The sequence below is a fragment of the Phodopus roborovskii genome, unplaced genomic scaffold (genome assembly GCF_943737965.1).
Source record: "Phodopus roborovskii unplaced genomic scaffold, PHOROB, whole genome shotgun sequence".
Taxonomy (NCBI): Eukaryota; Metazoa; Chordata; class Mammalia; order Rodentia; family Cricetidae; genus Phodopus; species Phodopus roborovskii.
The window spans coordinates 595,294-613,517 of record NW_026126583.1 but is presented as its reverse complement, the minus strand read 5'-3'; the positions used below and the strand labels follow the sequence as shown (position 1 = coordinate 613,517).

At 33.7% G+C, this 18,224-nt stretch overlaps 1 protein-coding gene across 1 annotated transcript in view; it reads right to left on the bottom strand.

The window, feature by feature from the left end:
* Positions 1-1,747: 1,747 nt before the first annotated feature.
* Cdh19 (cadherin 19) overlaps positions 1,748-18,224 on the bottom strand; it is a 108,716-nt gene continuing 92,239 nt past the window's right edge. Inside the window, exons 9-11 of the mRNA XM_051203911.1 lie at positions 11,635-11,752; positions 9,032-9,283; positions 1,748-2,258 (exon numbers count right to left, since the gene is read on the bottom strand). Of these exons, the coding sequence (XP_051059868.1) occupies positions 1,768-2,258; positions 9,032-9,283; positions 11,635-11,752 (861 nt within the window). The 3' untranslated portion in view covers positions 1,748-1,767. The remainder of the gene's footprint in view (positions 2,259-9,031; positions 9,284-11,634; positions 11,753-18,224) is intronic.

Genomic DNA, 18,224 nt, shown 5'->3' with positions numbered 1-18,224 from the left:
CATAGTAGGCTAATATGATAGGAAAAGAAACTCCTAAATCACACATGTCTATATAAATTATAAATTTTGTGGTTTGGGGGTAATATTTTTGTTTTGTACTTTTTTCCAAAGAACATAATAATATTATTTAATGTGTAATGATCTATTTTAGCTTGTAATGTCTAATCTACTTTTACTGTCTTAATGGTTGTATTTCATATGTGGCTCTTTCATGATCTTGAAAAGTAGTAATATCCTTTATTTAATTTTTTTTGTAACCAACTCCATTTAAATGAAACAAAAATTTATAGACAATATTTGGGAATTTGGTCATCGTTCTATCCAGACTACTTCCTGCTGGTAAGGGGTGCTGTCATGGGGGATTAGGTGATCCTACATTCAAAACAGCTGGACAAAGTAATAATATCTTTGACACAAAAGATGATTCCCACTTCAAATTTATAGTTTCTTATTATTTGACATAGAATTTTAAGTTTCAGAATAGAAAGAAAAAATACAACTATTCACCTGCTCTATTACAAAATAACTACTTAAAATATTTTATATAAAAATACATTATTTAGTTCTAGGTCATATACTACTATTTAAAAGTGTCATAAAAATCAAATTGAAGAGCATTGTACTCACTGCATTATTGACTCTATCATTATTTTGATATAAGTTATATTCTAAAAACATCAATTAAAAATACCACATTTTGTTACCATGTAGTCTAATTATTCTAAAGTTGTCTGTGTAACAGTTTAGCACATAATCTTCCATAATAATATGATAAGAAGTTTCAATTGTATATAATTTCTAATTCAATATAAACTAATATCACTTAATGATCTGTCACATGATAAGTACTGAATAGCAGAGAATTGCATCATGTTTTATGTATATATTTATGTAAACAGTGCAGGTGTTTACAACATCTGTGGAAAATAGTAATTCAAAGTGGTATCCAGTATTACTGTCATTTGGCTATCACAGTTTCAGTAGAATGGAAATAAAAACTTAAAATTTTCTGCACTTTTCATAAGTTACAAAAGCAATAATCTATTTATAAGTAAATGTTGACCTGCATTTAGATATTGTAGTTTTTCGTGAAAAGAACTGATATTTGTAGGTGGTAGCAAATTAATCTATGAAAATTCCCTAATTTGCTTTCCTTTGTATACAAACATAGAATATGTGAACCAACATGAGTTAATGTGTAACCCTGATTAATTCATACATTTTGTGTACAGTCCAATTCAGTATACTAAAGAGTCATCTTGGCAAAATTATAAAAATTTCAAAATAAAATACTTCATAGAATCTCAATCTGAATACTGTTAAAATATAAAGAAATATTTGCAAGTCTTTATGAAATCATCATGGTTTTTCTAGGTCTTAAAATTGGTATTTGTACAAAATCATGAATTTAGTATTGCATAGATGACTCATTTTTACATTGTAAAATAATGTGTAGATGAAAGTTGTGCAGATGGATGTATATGGCACGTTGAGAATATATATTAGATTACATAGAAAAATTCTGGAGGATCGTCTTAATGATAACAGTAGCAATGACTTGCAGTTGTACATGAAATAAGATTTATTTTGTCCTTCCCCTGCTCCTTGTTGAACTTGAAATGACCATGAATATGTACTTGAAATGATCATAATTCTACAAACAAGGACTCCTAACAGATAGATTGCCAAAGATGAGATTTCTACAGAAATCCTGCCATTTCTTGTAAATACAGCTTAATACCTTTTGCTTACTAGTATAGGGAAGCCTCAGTTGTTTGTTTGCATTGTAGAACCAAACATACATGCTAATCTTTTAAAACGAGGACCCAAGTCATTAAGGTAATCAAAATTATCTTCCTGATCAGTGGCTTTGGATCCTAAGGAGCTGAGAGAGCCAGCTGATGACCCAGTGCCTTCAAAGGCAAAGGTTTGCAGTGAGTCGAAGGGGGGAGCACATGGATCTGTGTTGGCTTCTTCCAGCTTCTCTAGGATGAATTTTCGGAATATGGCAGTGTCTGGGCCTACCTGCAAGGACTGTCTATAAAAGCTCCTGATCTCTGCACTCTTGCTCCTCCAAGACTTCCTTTCTCGAATTACTGCACTGCTTCTTAATTCTACAATATCATATGCCTCTGAGTCTTCTTCCCTACCACCTTCATCATCATAGCAAAATTTATTCTCTCCAAATTCTTCACTTTTCTCTGGAAATTGGGTCTGCTTTCTTCGTTGTTTCATAGCCAGCATTAAAAAGACAAACCCTGGTGGGAAAAAAAATGACTTATAAACATGAATTAACTCATGAAACATAGTGTAAATTTTGCAGTACTTGCCTTTGACACAAGCTCAAGAAATTGCCCTAAAAGCTCCTGTAAGGCAAAGAACACAGTCAACAAGACAAAATAGCACACTACAGAATAGGAAAAGATATTGAACCCAATATCTGACAGAGGGCCGATTTACAAAATATACAAAGAACTCAAGAAGCTAGTTACCCAAACAACAAATAATTTAATTTAAAAATAGAGTACAGAAATAGAGAATTCTCAATAGATGAATCTAAAATGGCCCAAAAACACATAAGAAAGAGTTCAACATCAGGAAAATGCAAATCAAAACAACTCTGAGATAACTTTCTTACTCCTGTCAGAATGGCTAAAATCAAAAACACCAAGGACAGTTTATGCTGGAGAAGATGTGGAGGAAAGGGAACACTCCTCCACTGTTTGTGGTAGTGCAAACGCATACAGCCACTTTGGAAATCAGTACAGCCATTCCTCAGGAAAATGGGAATCAGTCTACCTCAAGATTCAGTAACTCCAGTAATGACAGATTTTGAAAATTCCTCACTTAAGGACTCATTTTCCCTGGGGAACAGAAAGGTGTTGAGATGGGGATTAGTGAGGGGAACAGGATAGGACAAGAGTGTATGGGAATGGGAACTGGGAATGACATGTAAAACAAGCTCGCAAATTTGTTTCAAATTTAAATTTAAAAATTATCCAAAAAAAAAAAAAAAGTTTTTCCTAAACTCGATGACTCTCAGGAAACAAATAAGGCATAAAAATGATATCTGAAGCATAACCAAAATTCTGGATTTTGGTTGATGTTTTATAGGAATGTGTGGAGTAAATAGAGTACACTGTTTTGTCTCTTATTCATACGCTGTATTGTCTCTTATTCATTTTAAAACTCAATTTGTTATATAACTAATGTTCCAATAGTATACAAGAAAAGTACAATAACAGAATATTTTCCAAACTGAATGTACTTAGTGACCAATGATCCATGCTAATGGAAGTTGAGAAAAGGAACTATTTGACATTCTTTGAGGAAAAATCATAGAACAATTATTTTTAAAGTTATTATTTATAGACTACTATGTATATTTTATTCCTAGTATGTATAGACTATAAAATGTACACATATTTGTACATGCTTTATTTACTTATTTATATATCAGACCTTGTTTTAAAATGTAAACATTATGTGGTAGATTTTATTCATTTTAAACCATATATTATTGTTAATGATATGCTGAGATATTATGCCTTTTACAACAGAAGTAGCAATTAATGTTCCAAATATCAACCTAGCAGAATTATCTTCTGATTGAGGAAATATGCCTTTCAAAGTATATAAAAAATAAAGACTCCAGTATATGTGAATAAATTTGGCTGTATAAACTTAAATATAGAATGTGTATTCTCAAAAAGGTCTAAGAGATAGGAGATTCCTTTTCATTGAGTATCAACCGTAAGAGCTATATCCTATGGACATCATATTAGCCCTCCCTATGATCTAGTGTTGGGAGAAATAGGTAATATGGTTAAGGGACACATTTCCCTGCCACATCTTATGCAACTTGTCATTGGCTGGAAATCAATGCCATCATTAGTGATATATGATCAGTGTGAAACAGAAAGTATAAGAGCATCACATCCTATCTACAGTAAGAACAAAGATATCAGTATGCAAAATAATTCAAAGGCCATTCTCAATTTGATTCTATGAAAAAAATAGGAGTTTCAGAAAATTAAATTTAACTGATATCCAAAACATTACTGATTAATAGGTATAATGTAAATAATTTTAAAAACATGTAGAAATGTAAAAATTTCAGGAAACATCTTGACTTTAAAAACAATAACTACATATAACATATTTTTGAGTTTGTATCAACAATATCAGTCTTTTCATATCTTTTGATCTTATGTACCTCCCCAGCATTACAGTCTGAAATAAATATGAGGTTATATATTATTAAAATAAAAACTAAGATATATGCAGTGAATAATATTTCTTATAACAAATGGAGAAAGGAGCCAAATGAAAGAGAAATATAGGAGTGATGAAACAAAACATGGAATTTTAAAAATCACTATGAAAAAATATATTGATGAGTTGTGCAATGCAGGAATAAATGAATGAATGCTGAGAACACACAACCTACTGAGAAACATACTAAAGAGAAATAAATATTCAGGCTAAATAACAAGAAAAGAGATTGGAATTATAAGTCTACCATGGAAAACAAGAAAAGGCAAGGGCATCACTTCTTTTATTTTTATTTGTTTGTTTGTTTATTTATTTATTTATTTATTTTGCTGCTGAATTTGACCAGGAAGTTCAAAATAGTAAAGTACGAAGCATTCTAAAAATCTTATAGAAATTCAAAAAGAAACACTAGTGTGTTTAGTTATTCAAGAAATGGCTGTGTTGATAAGTGAATTTTTATTAAAGACTTATTTATATTTTATGTGTGTGAGCGCTGTGCCTGAATCTTTGTAAGTCTCTGTACAGATGCCTGAAAAGTATAGAAGATTGAATCATATCTCTATGGGGGCAAGAATTACAAGTAGCTGTAGGGTTAGGGAGTGTACATGAAACTGGAACTCTGCAAGAGCAACAATTGTTCTTTAGTGCTGAAGCATCAATATAACTGAAAACATCTAAACTTTTATGTACACTCCAGCTATTGTCACTATAGATAAGTCTATGGAATCAAATTATTCTTCTGTGTCCATGTGCATTTATAGTAGGATATTATTTGGTCAGATCACAACACAAAGTTACTTGTGCACACATATCTTGAAAAATGAAGAATTTTAAGCATAATGGATTATCCTCTCAAAGAGCTGGATGTAAAACCTGTACTTTCATCCATAAAGCTGGGAATTGGAGCTGATTAACAGCCTGATAACCAACAGCCTGTTGGTTCAAACCAACTTAACTCCTTATGACCACAGGTGGGTAATAATCTAAATAACTCCTTGAAACCCTATAGCCTATCCCAGGCTTCTACACTCAGGGACAAAGGCATCTAAAAAACCAAATAAATTATTTGCTATCTGTATTACTAATATCAGGCCAGATATTTCCTGACCCTTAAACTAGTATAGGAAGCCTATTTAAAGAACCCACCTTCTAGGAAGAAATGACATGTATTATGAATTGAGATTCAATGCAATCATGATTCCTTGAATAATAACAGGAAAGTTTTCTTTCAAACCACCACACTGTATTTAAGTTTGCTGGCAATAAACCACCAGGCATCACGCTCACTAGAGTGTAAGTTTGGTTAAGTTTGACAAAGTCAAATTTGATATGAGTTTTCATTCTCACCTGTTTGCATTTCATTTCTCTGATACATGAGGAGAAATATAGCACACATACTAAAAACCCATAGACAGATACTGTGGTTCAACCTCAAGATCAGAAGAATATACAAAGTAATCCAGTAGCTTTTACCAATACTAAACTGAAATGACTGTTCTGCATCCACAAATAGTAAGAGAGACATACTCTTCCTGTCTGGTCAATAAATTTCATATGAAACTTTTTGTTTCTACCTTTTGTACCTCCCTGGTGCTGGATGGAGAACATTAGTTGTGTTACTCTAGAAATTTGCATTACATTGATAAATGACCTGTATAGGTACAATACCTTGAACAAAATTAGAAACATACGTACAGTATCTTTTAACCAAGCAATTTCAAATTTGTGTCAATATTCAATATTTGTATACAATATAGAAAAGTCCAGTCAAGTGTAAAATACTTTAAACTGGTTGTATTTTAGCAGCAGACTGAATAATCTACCTTTTATCTTGTCATGTCTATATCCTTCCTTTTTTTCAAAAGTAGATTCAGTAATCTGCCCTTTATTCCTGTCATACCTGAATTATTTTTTTTTCTCAAAACAAGAACCTTGAATTAAATTCCCTACTCCTTCCTGACCATAACTACCACTTTTTAACCAGTCTTCCTAAACAATATCTATAACCTGATAGTGACCCACCCCACCACTTGGGAATGTGGGCATTGTGTTCTTAAAGTTACTTCCTGCTGTTTGAGGGTGATAAAATCTTAACAGAATGCTGAAAAGAAAACTTCAGGTTAACTGTCAAGCTGCATATTTTTTTTTTCAAGTCTGCATAATGGGAAAGTACAGGGCTTGTATCCATTCCTAGCCTAAGGTAGGCTGTGAAGCTGAATCATCTCATGCAGCCTCCTTGAAATGATTCTAAGAAAAGTCTATAAGACTGGATCATCTCTGATGACCACCTTAAAAAATTTTTGAGGAGTATATGAGGGTGGATCATCTCAGCTGACCAGCTCAAAATTAATCAGAACAGTTTCTCTGAGAATGGATCATCTCTGCTGGCCAGCTTTAAATTGTTCTGAGTAGTTTGTATTCCAAAGCTGGACTTTAGTTGCTATTGTTCAGCTTAATAGGGTTATCATAGTCCTGCTAAAATTGTTGTTGGGTTTCTTTCTTCTTTATGTTTTGTTTTGTCTTTCATGACAGAGTTTATTTTTGTTAACAGTCCTGAGTGTACTAAAACTCACTTTGTAGATCACTTTGGCCTCAAACTCACTAAAATATGCCTGTTTCCCAAGTGATAGAGAAAAAGGCATGTGTGATCCCAACCTAGCTTACATTCCATCTTTGTGGTGATGTGCTATTTATGATTTCTTAAGGCTTGCCTAAGGATTCATAAAGCAAAGTCAGCCACATGCCACAGAACCTAGGTGCACACCTTTAATACTAGCATCCAGAACCTAGGAAGTGGTGGTACATACTTTTATTCATTGGAACCAGAACAGGCAGATCTCTCTGAAATCAAGGCCATCCAAAAATACATGAGAATAAATTGTTCTAAAAGACTAACAGATCACATGCCCTTAGTCCAACTTCAATACTTTTGAAAATGATTCAATTTGCTATCCTCTTCCTCCAATTCTGTCCAAGCATTCAAAACTGTTGCATGGATTAAAAGTATGAGATGATCATGTTTACATTGCCTTTCTAAAGTAGCATGATCTCCTTCTCCAGGCATTTGATTTTAGAAAATATCTATACTTCTACCATTACCTGATTATTCAATATTCTTAGCCTCTTCTCTGAACCAGGAAGTTCTTTCTAATTATAATCCAGGATCTACAAGATGTTTAATAAAATTTATTCAGCCTACAGGAACAACTATATTATACACAGACTACATGTTTATCATCTGCTTCACAAATGCTGAATGAATGCCATATGAGACAAGAGCCTCCTTGAATTTCCATAAGTCTAATATTGTTAGAGGTTTCCAAGTGGCTCTTCTAAAATCTCCTTTACTAGACGCTTTCTCTAAGGATATATTATAGGTGGTTTTCTTAAGACATCAGAGTGTTTATTTTTAACGTCAAAATGCAGTGCTGAGTTTGATTCTCCAGGTAATGTTTCAGTATGGGATTAAATATCTCCCTAATCTGTTTCAATAAGCTTTCTTAAGGCCTGCATTTTAGCACTCATATGACCCAATATGTTAGGGATAAAGCAAGAATTATCAAAACCACAACAATGATTATCAAAATAATAATTAATAGTATGACAATTCCTGTTGATTCGTAAACCACCCATTATTCCATCATACACAAACCCAATTTTCTCTATGTTAATAGTGTACTCCATTTATTTTAGTGTGGAAAAACCACTCTCTTTAAAACTAATTCCTCCTTTTAAGAATTCCCAACAAACTTACCAAATCTGTCAATAATAATGTATGTGAACTGTGAGGTGTAACATGTCTGAATCAGAGAACTAGCTTCTGGACTTTAGCAGACAGTGTCAGCCAGAGGAGAGGGACTGTATAAAAAAGCTTGGAAGTTTCCTGAATTTGATGACAGCTGAATTCTTACGCTTGCTCAAAGATAGGAGGAATCAGAAGGCAACCTGGTTTGGTTGGGATAGACACAGGTAGGAAAGATTTAGACAGGAGTTCTGTCTGTGGTTCAGGCTTGGACCTGGCCTGGTAGCATCAAAGCATTTGTGTGTGTGTTTGTGTGTGCATGCATGTGTGTGTGAATTCATTCTTTAAAGTAGATTTACAATTGTTGCACATTAAAGAAAAAACCCACAGATTGACATTGGGGTTCAACCTGAAATTGAGGGATCAAATCAGCCAAGCTACTAGAGAGCTTTTGCCTCTAAATGGGAAGGGGCTTTTCTCTTCTCAATGTGGCTAGAGAATGAATGCTGAGTGCTGTAATCTTGCTCCTGTTTTATGTAGCTCACCTAATGCTGGTATTAGGGGCATGTGATCCAAGGTGCTGAGATAATATTTATGTGAGCTGTTTCTCTTTAGGACTGGATCAATCTTGTATAGATCTGGGTGGCTTTGGACTCACAGAGATCAGTATACTTCTTAATCCTGAATCCTAGGACTTAAGGTATATATTACCACGAACTAGTTCCTGTTTGCTGGGATTAATGGTATGCGCCTAGCTGCTTGGCTTCTAAATAAATGTGCTTTCTAAATAGTCAGACAATCTTTAACAAATCATATATTACCATAAAGCATATATTGCCACACATTTTTGTATGTTGTGAGAAGTATCAAATAATACAACAAATACAAAGAATTGAAAACCAGGTCTATTTGGTTTTAAACTTCAAAATATTTAGAGAAAATAATAAAGATGTATAGACAATATTTCTAGTTTTCCTTTTGCAAATAAAAATTGTACCATTCAAAATGACTCACCAAATATTACCGTAATGCATAGCAGGATGGCAATTATTAGTTCTGTTTTGAATCCCATGATAAAAAGAAGTCCCTTGCTAGTGCAAGTCTCTGTGCTTCCACTTTCTCCACAGTCACAGACTTGTATAGTAAGGGTATTTGTGCTTGTAAGAGATGGGATTCCATTGTCAGCAATAAAGATGATCATGGAGAAGACAGGTTCCTCTTTAAGGCTAAAACCAGTTCTATTGGTCAAAATTACAGCTGTGTTATCTAAAAAGGAAAGGCATGTTCATAGTTTTTCTACAATGTAAACAAAATATGAACAAAATTCATACTAAGGGCAAAGACATTTCAATATAATCATATCTGAAAAGTTTAAAAATATATTAAAATATCCAGTCAGAAAGTGAATTATATAATTAGAAGAAATGTTTGAATCAGTCCCAGTATATCCTGAGAAATATAGAAACTATATAGTGAAAAGAAAAGGTTTCTGTACTCACGCATCAGTACTAGTAGGGGCTCTGTAATGATCTATGATGAGCTAAACTTTATTTTCATTAATTGTGCCCAAATTAATTTCACTATACTGGATATGTGTAAGATATTCAGTAACTTAAACTCAAACCCACATACTCTTAAATAGTACACGTTCTAATTAGAAAAAGGCATAATTCAATGTTGAAGAGAAATCCTATTATAATATTCATTTAACTGTGACATTACCAAGTTGTATTTCATATAAATTCCAGGCATACATTTATTACTTGTCATCTCAGTTCCTTCATCAAGAAAACAAATACTGCAAAAATTAGTGAATATTTCAAAGATACCTCAAAGCATAAATTAACATTCATTACTTCATCTATGTGAAAATTTTCTCAAAATCCTAAATATTTAGATGGCCATTTTCACAATTTTCTTCCATCAAATTTTTTTGAGTTTTACCTTTCTAGGCTTTTGGTTCTGTTTTCTATATTTTTTTATCATTAAGTAGCCCTCTGTGATAGCCAATCTTGGTTTACTAGTTCATACAATGGAGAAAATGAAACCTCAGTCAAGGAATGCCTCAATTAGCTTGACCTGTTGGGCTATCTGTGAGGTATTTTCTTAATTGCAAGTAGATGTAGGAGGGCCCAAGCTTTCAATGCCAGCCTTAGACAAATGGAACTACACTTTCTAAGAAAGAGAACCGAGCAAGTGAGAGAAACAAAAAGCCAGTAAACCATTATGATTTCTGCTTCAAGCTCCTTGTCTGGATTCCACCAAATGGGATTGGAAGGCACTTAAACAGTGTCATTTCCGAGATGATTTTAGCCAGTATCATATTACAGCAACATGAACAAACCAGGGCACCATTCCATTACCCTAAATAATATTTGTATCCATAAAACTGGATTGAGAGGTTCAAGACAATACATTCATTTCACTATAAGACTGTGTCTAATTCATAAATTTTTAGGTAAAAAGCACATTTTACATATATAAATATAGATATAATGGGCAAAAAACTCTAGGTTTACTGAAAAAGCTAAATTAAACATTTTTATTAGTTATCATCTTTAAACAGAAGTAACAGAAATGTATCACAAAAAAATAAAAGACCTAGAGACATATATTGGGGTTCAAGTTTCAAGTTGATATCAGAGAAACAAAGCAGACAAACCAGTAGATCTTTCTTCCAGCTCAAATGGCAATCATTTCTCCATGAATCCTCACAAAAAGCTGTCAGTTCCTGTACTTTATTCCTTTCTCTTCCCAACTATGTCACTCCTTTCTCCAGCTCCCTAGTGCTGGTATTAAGGTGTGTAATCCCAAGTGCTGAAATCATCTTTGTGTGAGCTGTTTCTTTTAGGGCTGGATTAATTTTTTATAGTAACTGTGGCATTGAACTAACAGGTATTTGTCTAGATCTTAATACTGATTACTGTAATTAATCACTGCCTAGCATCCAACCTAACTAGTGTGGCTAGCTAACTAGTATGGCTAGCTTTGCACCCAGGACACTCAGGAAAGCTTTACTAAATCATAAACAGTATATATAATCATGCAGAAATTCTATTTTTTTCCAAACAAAATCCCAACTTAACAATATTTATTCTTCAACTAATGAATGATTTGGGTTTTGAAGTAAGAAAAATAATTAATGTTTAAATAAATTAGTGTTGGCAGGTATTCATAATTAGGTCAAGGTCATCTCAGTCTAACTTAAATATAGATTATTAGCTCTTTGTTTTTATACTGATAAATGATAGACTCCAATATGGCAAAAGACAAGTGAGACTATAATGTTTTCTAGTATCTCTAATAAAGGATTGATTTCTAATTTATATGTATATCACAGTGCAATAAATCATGCTCTTAGTCTTACATATACTAGCAAAGCAATTACATCTCTAGTTCCTTGACTCATGATTTCTGAATGTGTTTCTAGTTTGAACAAATGTGAGGAATAACAGAGTCAGTATCTTTAAAATTGATTTTGAGTTGTTTTCAATTTTGATCATTGCTCATTTGATATATTTTTCAGTATTGTACCAATAATAAATAATCAGTTCACCATATCCACTGGTATAAAAGATATTTGATTCCACCAAACACACTTATACATGATGAATTACCTTTATTGTCTCTTAGTATGAAACTTGAGTTGTTTGTGTTTTCAACAGAGTGATTAAAGTAAAACTGGTGATCTTCTATTGACTCATCTCTGTCTATTGCACTGATGGTTTGAATTATCTGGAAATATATAAAGAAGGTTGATTGTTTTTAATTTAAATTTCAAATTGATCAATGGTATTATCTCATTTACATTTCTTAAAGAAAATTGCTTTAGAAACATAATTTGAACTATTGTGCCATTCCTATATTTGTCCCTTACTTAATCATTGGTCTCATTCTTCATCTGATAGCCAGTTACTATGATTTTAAGATGCAGTCATGATGATATTGACTTAAATTTTATGGACATTTTATAGTTATTAGCTTTTTTGCTGACATAATTATTTATGGTGTTATTTTTAGCAATGATGAATTTAAAGCTTAAGGCAATGTATGTTTATCTTTGACCTAAAAAGAAGACAGGAAAATTCTTTCCAATTATAAAAGTGTCACTCTGTATCTCAAATCATAACACTGTGAAGAAAAGCTCATAGAATCAAATCAGTTCTCAATTAATTATTTTATGACAAGACATAAACTTGTTCATTATATTAAAAAATAGAAAACCACTCATGATAACACAGTGAGATTATTGTTAATTCTGGAAATTAAATTCAATATAATAACCACTGTTTTCCATTTTCATCAAGACATCATAAAATGCTCTTAATAGTGTTTCAAATAAAACTTTACTTGAGAGTAAGATATGAGATCCAAAATGATGTTATACTTCAAAGACCAGTTAATTTTTCACATGAGCGTAGATGTGTCACAGTCTATGCATTATGCAACCCTATTGATTTATACTTTCTTAAAAAAATTTTTGTTAAAAATTTAATTATTAAATATAATGATAGAAAACATTTTATTCAACCTATGTTTATGGTAATAGATGAGGTTTTCACTTGTTAGCAAGCCAATAATTTTATTTTAGAATAGTTTATGATTTTGAACACATTAAAAAGAGTAGAAATTTAAGATTGTAGTATTCATAATCCAAATTTGCTACTTGAAAATTTTCTAATCTCAGACACTTTGCTACATTTAAATATATAACTTTAAGTATTTATATCTATTCTCCACTTACCTAGGCTTTTAAATAGCTTTTATGCATCTCTACATTATTTTTCTTTTTTATTATTTTTATTTTACATATTGATCCAATTTCTCTCCCCTTCCCTTCTTCTTTTCCTCTCTCCCACCCTCCCATGCCCCTGACCACCCTCCCCTCCTGCCCACCCCCAATTATATCTAAAGTGATCCCTCCCAGGAGGGGTCATCAAAATCTGTCAAGTCATTTGGAGTAGGGACTAGGCCTTATCTCCTGCCTAAGCTTAAGGGAATGTCCCGCCATGGGGAGTATGCTCCCCAAATCATTTTGTGCACCAGGGATACATCCTCATTCTACTGTCCATGGTCCTTTAGAATGCCCAGACCTTCTAAATGAGACCCATGATCAGGAGGTCTGAGTCACTACCAGGCTGGATTCCCAGCTATTAGGCTGGGGGTCCATTAGCTCCACATTGTTCAGGTCAGATGTGTTTCTGTAGCCTAATTTTCTCCCTCTTTGAATCTGGATTCCAGATTGGCTCAGTGTTTAGTTGTGGGTGTCTGCTTCAGTTTCCATCAGCTACTAGATGAGGGCTTTAAGATGGTGGATAAGTTAGTCATCCTTCTCATTATCAGTGAAGGGCATTTTGTTAGTTGGGGTCAGTCTTGTAGGTTTATGAACTTTTCTCTAGATTCAGTTTTTTCTTTAAACCTATAATGGCTCCTTCTTTTATTCTCTCTCTCTCTCTCTCTCTCTCTCTCTCTCTCTCTCTCTCTCTCTCTCTCTCTCTCCCTCTCTCTCTCTGACTCTTCTCTTTTCTATTCCTACCCTGGCTGAATTTCCTAGTCACACGTTCTTTCCTCTTTTCCCTTTCTCTTTCTCCTCATTCCCTCTCCACTCACTGTTCCACCCCCCCCCCCATTCCTTGCGTGCTCTACAGAACTTGTCCCTTGCCTCTTCTGTGAGGGACATTATATGAATCTCTTAGAATCCTCCTTGTACCCTAGTATCTCTGGCTGTGTGAATTATATAGGCTGGTGATCCTTTACTCTATAGCTAAAATCCACATATGGGTTAATACATACCATGTTCCTCTTTTTTTGTCTGAGCTACCTTATTCAGAATGGTTTCTTCAAGTTCCATCATTTTGCCTGCAAGTTTCAAGATTTCATTGTTTTCTCCTCCAGAATAGTATTCCATTGTGTAAATGTGCCACATCTTCTTTATCCATTCTTTAGTTGAGAGGCATCTCGGTTGCTTCCATATTGCTATTACAAACAATGCTGCCTCAAGCAAACTTGAACATATGTCTTTGTTGCATGGATGTGGATCATTTGAGTATATTTCTAAGAGGAGGATGGCCAGGTCCTGTGGTAGACTGATTTCCATTTTCCTGAAGAACAGCCATACTAATCTCCAAAATAGCTGTACAAGTTTGCACACCTACCAACAGTGGAGGAGTCTAGCCCTTTCTCCACATCATCTACACCATAAGTTGTCACTGATGTTTCTAATTTTAGCCATTCTGACAGGACTACGATGGTATCTCAGAGTTGTTTTGATTTGCATTTCTATGATAGCTAAGGTTGTTGAGCACTTCCTTAAGTGTATTGCATTTTTGATTTCCTCTATTGAGAATTCTCTATTCCGTTCTTTATCCAATTTTTAACAGTGTTATTTCATGTTTTGTTGACTACTTTATCAGTTTTTGGATATTATGGAGCTCAGCCCTATGTCACATGTAGGATTGGTGAAGATCTTTTCCAGTCTTTGGGCTGCTGTTTGGTCTTTTCAACTGTGTCCTCTGCCTTAATTAAGCATCTCAGTTTGAAGAGGTCCCATTTATTAATTGTAGATCTCAGTGTCTGTGCTACTGGAGTTATGTTCAGGAAGTAGTCTCCTCTGCCAGTTTTTCCAAGGACACCTCCCTCTTTTTCTTCTAAGAGGTACAGTGTTTAGGACTTTGATCTTTTTGGACTTGAGTTTTGTGCATGGCGGTAGACATATGCAGTATTCTACACACCATCATCCAGTTGTGCCAGCACAATTTGTTGAAGATGCTATCCTTCTCCCATTGTATACTTTTAGCTGTTTTGACAAAAATCAGGTGTTCATAGATGTGTGGAATCAGGATTTTCAAATTGATTCCATTGCTCAATGCGTATATTTTTATGCCAACACCAGGCTGTTTTCAGGAATATATCTGTGTAGTAGTGCTTAATGTCAGGGATTGTGATGCCTCCTGAATTTCCTTTATTTTTCAGGGTGGTTTTGGCTATCCTGGGTCTTTTTTTTTTTTTCCATAAAATGTTGAATATTATCCTTGCGAGATCAGTGAAAAATTGTGCAGGAATTTTAATGGAGATTGCATTGAATCAGTAGATTGCTTTTGTCAATATTGCCATTTTTACTATGTTTATCTTACCTATCCAAGAGCATAGGATATCTTTTCATTTTCTGGTATCTTCTTTAATTTCTTTGTTTAAAGACACAAAGTTCTTGCTCTATAGGTCCTTCACTTGTTTGGCAAGCATTACCCAAAGATACTTTATATTGTTTGTTGCTACTGTAAAGGATGATGTTTCTCTGATTTCTTTCTTAGCTCCGTTATCATCTGTATATATTAGGGCTATTGATTTTTTTGAGTTTATCTTGTATCCGGCTTGTTTGCTGAAGGTGTTTATCAGCTGTAGGAGTTCCCTGGTAGAGTTTTTTGGTTCTTTTACATAAACTATCACATCATCTGCAATTAGTAACAGTTTGACTTTTTTTCTTTACAATGTGTATTCCCTTGACATCCTTTAGTTGTCTTATTGCATTTGCTAGAAATTAAAGTACAATATTGAAGATATAGGAAAGAGATGGCAGCCTTGTCTTGTTCACGATTTTAGAGGAATCACCTTAAGCTTCTCTCCATTCAGTTTGATGTTGGTTGTTGGTTGACTGTATATTGCTTTTATTATGTTTAGATATGTTCCTGTTATCCCTGATCTCTCCAAGTCTTTTATCATGGAATGGTGTTGAATTTTCTCAAAGGCATCTACTGAGATGATATGTGGTTTTCTTTTTCAGTTTGTTTATATGGCAGATCGTATTGATAGATTTTCATATGCTGAACCATCCCTGTAACCCAGGGAAGAAGCCTACTTGGTCATGGTGGATGATTTCTCTGATGTGTTCTTAGATTCAGTTTGCCAATATTTTATTAAATATTTTTGCCTCAATGTTCATGGGGCATATTGGCCTGTAGTTTTCTTTCTTAGTTGTGTCTTTGTGTGGCTTGGGTACCAAGATGATAATGTAAAAAGAGAAGCCATCTGGCCCTGTTTTTTTTTTTTTTTTTTTTGGTTGGGAATCTTTTGATGACTGCTTCTATGTCATTAGGGGGTATATGTGTATTTAATTTGTTTATCTAATCTTGATTTAATTTTGGTAAGTGATACTTTTCCAGTAATTTATCAATTTCCTTTGAATTTTCAAATTTTGTGGAGTATAGGTTTTCTAAATATGACCTGAAAATTTTATGGATTTCTTCAATGTTGTTTGTTACACCAGCCTTTTTGCTTCTGATTTTGTTTATTTGCCTGTTTTCTCTCTGCTTTTAGGTTAGTTCAGATAAACGTTTCTCTATCTTGTTGATTATCTTGAAAAAACAACTCTTTGTTGCAACTGATTATTTGTATTGTTTTCTTGGTTTGTACTTTATTGATTTCAGCCCTCAAATTGATTATTTCCTGGCATCTATTCCTCTGGCATAAGTTTGCTTCTTTTGGTTCTAAGGCTTTCAGGTGTGCTGTTAATTTTATAAGGTGACTATCCTCTGTTTTCTTCATATGGGCACAGACTGCAATGAACTTCCCTTGTAGTACTGGTTTCAAGGTGTCTCATAAGTTCAGGTATGTTGCGTCCTTATTCTCATTGAATTTTAGGAAGTCCATAATTTTTTTCTTTATTTCTTCTTTGACCCAAGTATGGTGCAATTTCACTTCGTTCAGTTTCCATAACTTTGTACGGTTTCTGTGATTTGTGTTGTTCAACTCTAATTTTAAATCATGATGGTCTGTTAAGATACAGGGGGCTAATCCAATTTTTTTTTTGTTTGTTTGTTTCTGTTGAGGTTTGATATGTCACCTAGTATGAGTATGTGGTTGATTTTAGGGATGGTTCCTTATAGAGTAGAGATGCATATTCTTTTTTGTTTTGATGGAATGTTCTATAGGTGTCTGTTAAACCCTATTGAGAAATAACTTCTGTTAGATGTTTTCTTTATTAAGTTTTGACTGGTGGTTCTGTCTAGTGGTGAGAATGGGGTGTTGAAATCTCCCACTATGAGTCTGTAAGGTTTTATGTGTGCTTTGACTTTTAGTAGTATTTCTTTTATGAATGTGGGTACTTTGTATTTGGGGAATAGATGTTCAGAATTGAGATTTGTGCTGATGGATTTCTCCTGTGATGAATTGGAAATGAACATCTACATCTCTTTTGATGGACTTTGGTTTGAAATCTAACTTGTTAGATTTTTCGATAGACATAGCTGCTTGCTTCTTGGGTCCATTTGATTGGAAGATCTTTTCCCAATCTTTATTCTGAGGTAATGTCTGTCTTTGAAGCTTAGATGTGTTTCTTATATTCAGCCGAAGTGTGGATTCTGTCTTTGTATCCATTCAGTTAGCCTGTGTCTTTTTATAGGTGAGTTAAGACCATTCATGTTGAGGGAAAGGAAGGACCATTGTTAATGCTTATTTGTTTTAGATTTGTTGTTGGCGGTAGTATTGTGAATATATTTGCCCTGCTTTTCCCTTGGGTTCTGGTGAAGTAAATTTATCTATTGCGTATGTTTTTACAAGCTTATTTATCTTTTTTAGGTTGGAGTTTTCCTTCCAGATCTTTCTGTGGGGCTGGATTTCACATGTTGTGAAAATCTGGCTTTGTCATTGAATACATTGTTTTCTCTGTCTACAGTGATTGAGAGTTTTGCTGGGTATAGTAGCTTGGGCTGGCATCTGTGGATTGTTAGTAATTATAGAACATCTATCCAGGACCTTCTGGCCTTGAAAGTTTCAATGAAGAAATCATGTGTGATTTTGACAGGTCTGCCTTTATATGTTACCTAGCCTTTTTCCTTCACTGCTCTTAATATTCTTTCTTTATTCTGCATGTTAGGTGTTTTGATTATTATATGTCAAGGAGTCCTTTTTCTTTAGTTCAGTCTATTTAGTGTTCAGTAGGCTTCTTGTACTTTCATCAGCATGTCCTTCTTCAGATTGGGAAAGTTTTCTTCAATGATTTTGTGGAATATGTTTTCTGTACCATTCAGCTGGGTTTCATTACCTTCTTCTACATCTATTATTCTTAGGTTTGTTGTTTTTCATGATATCACACCTATCCTGCATGTTTTATGTTAATAATTTGTTGGATTTTAGATTTATTTTGGTCAAAGAATCTATATCCTCTAGTTTATTTTCAGTGCCTGAGATTCTCTCTTCCATCTCTTGTATT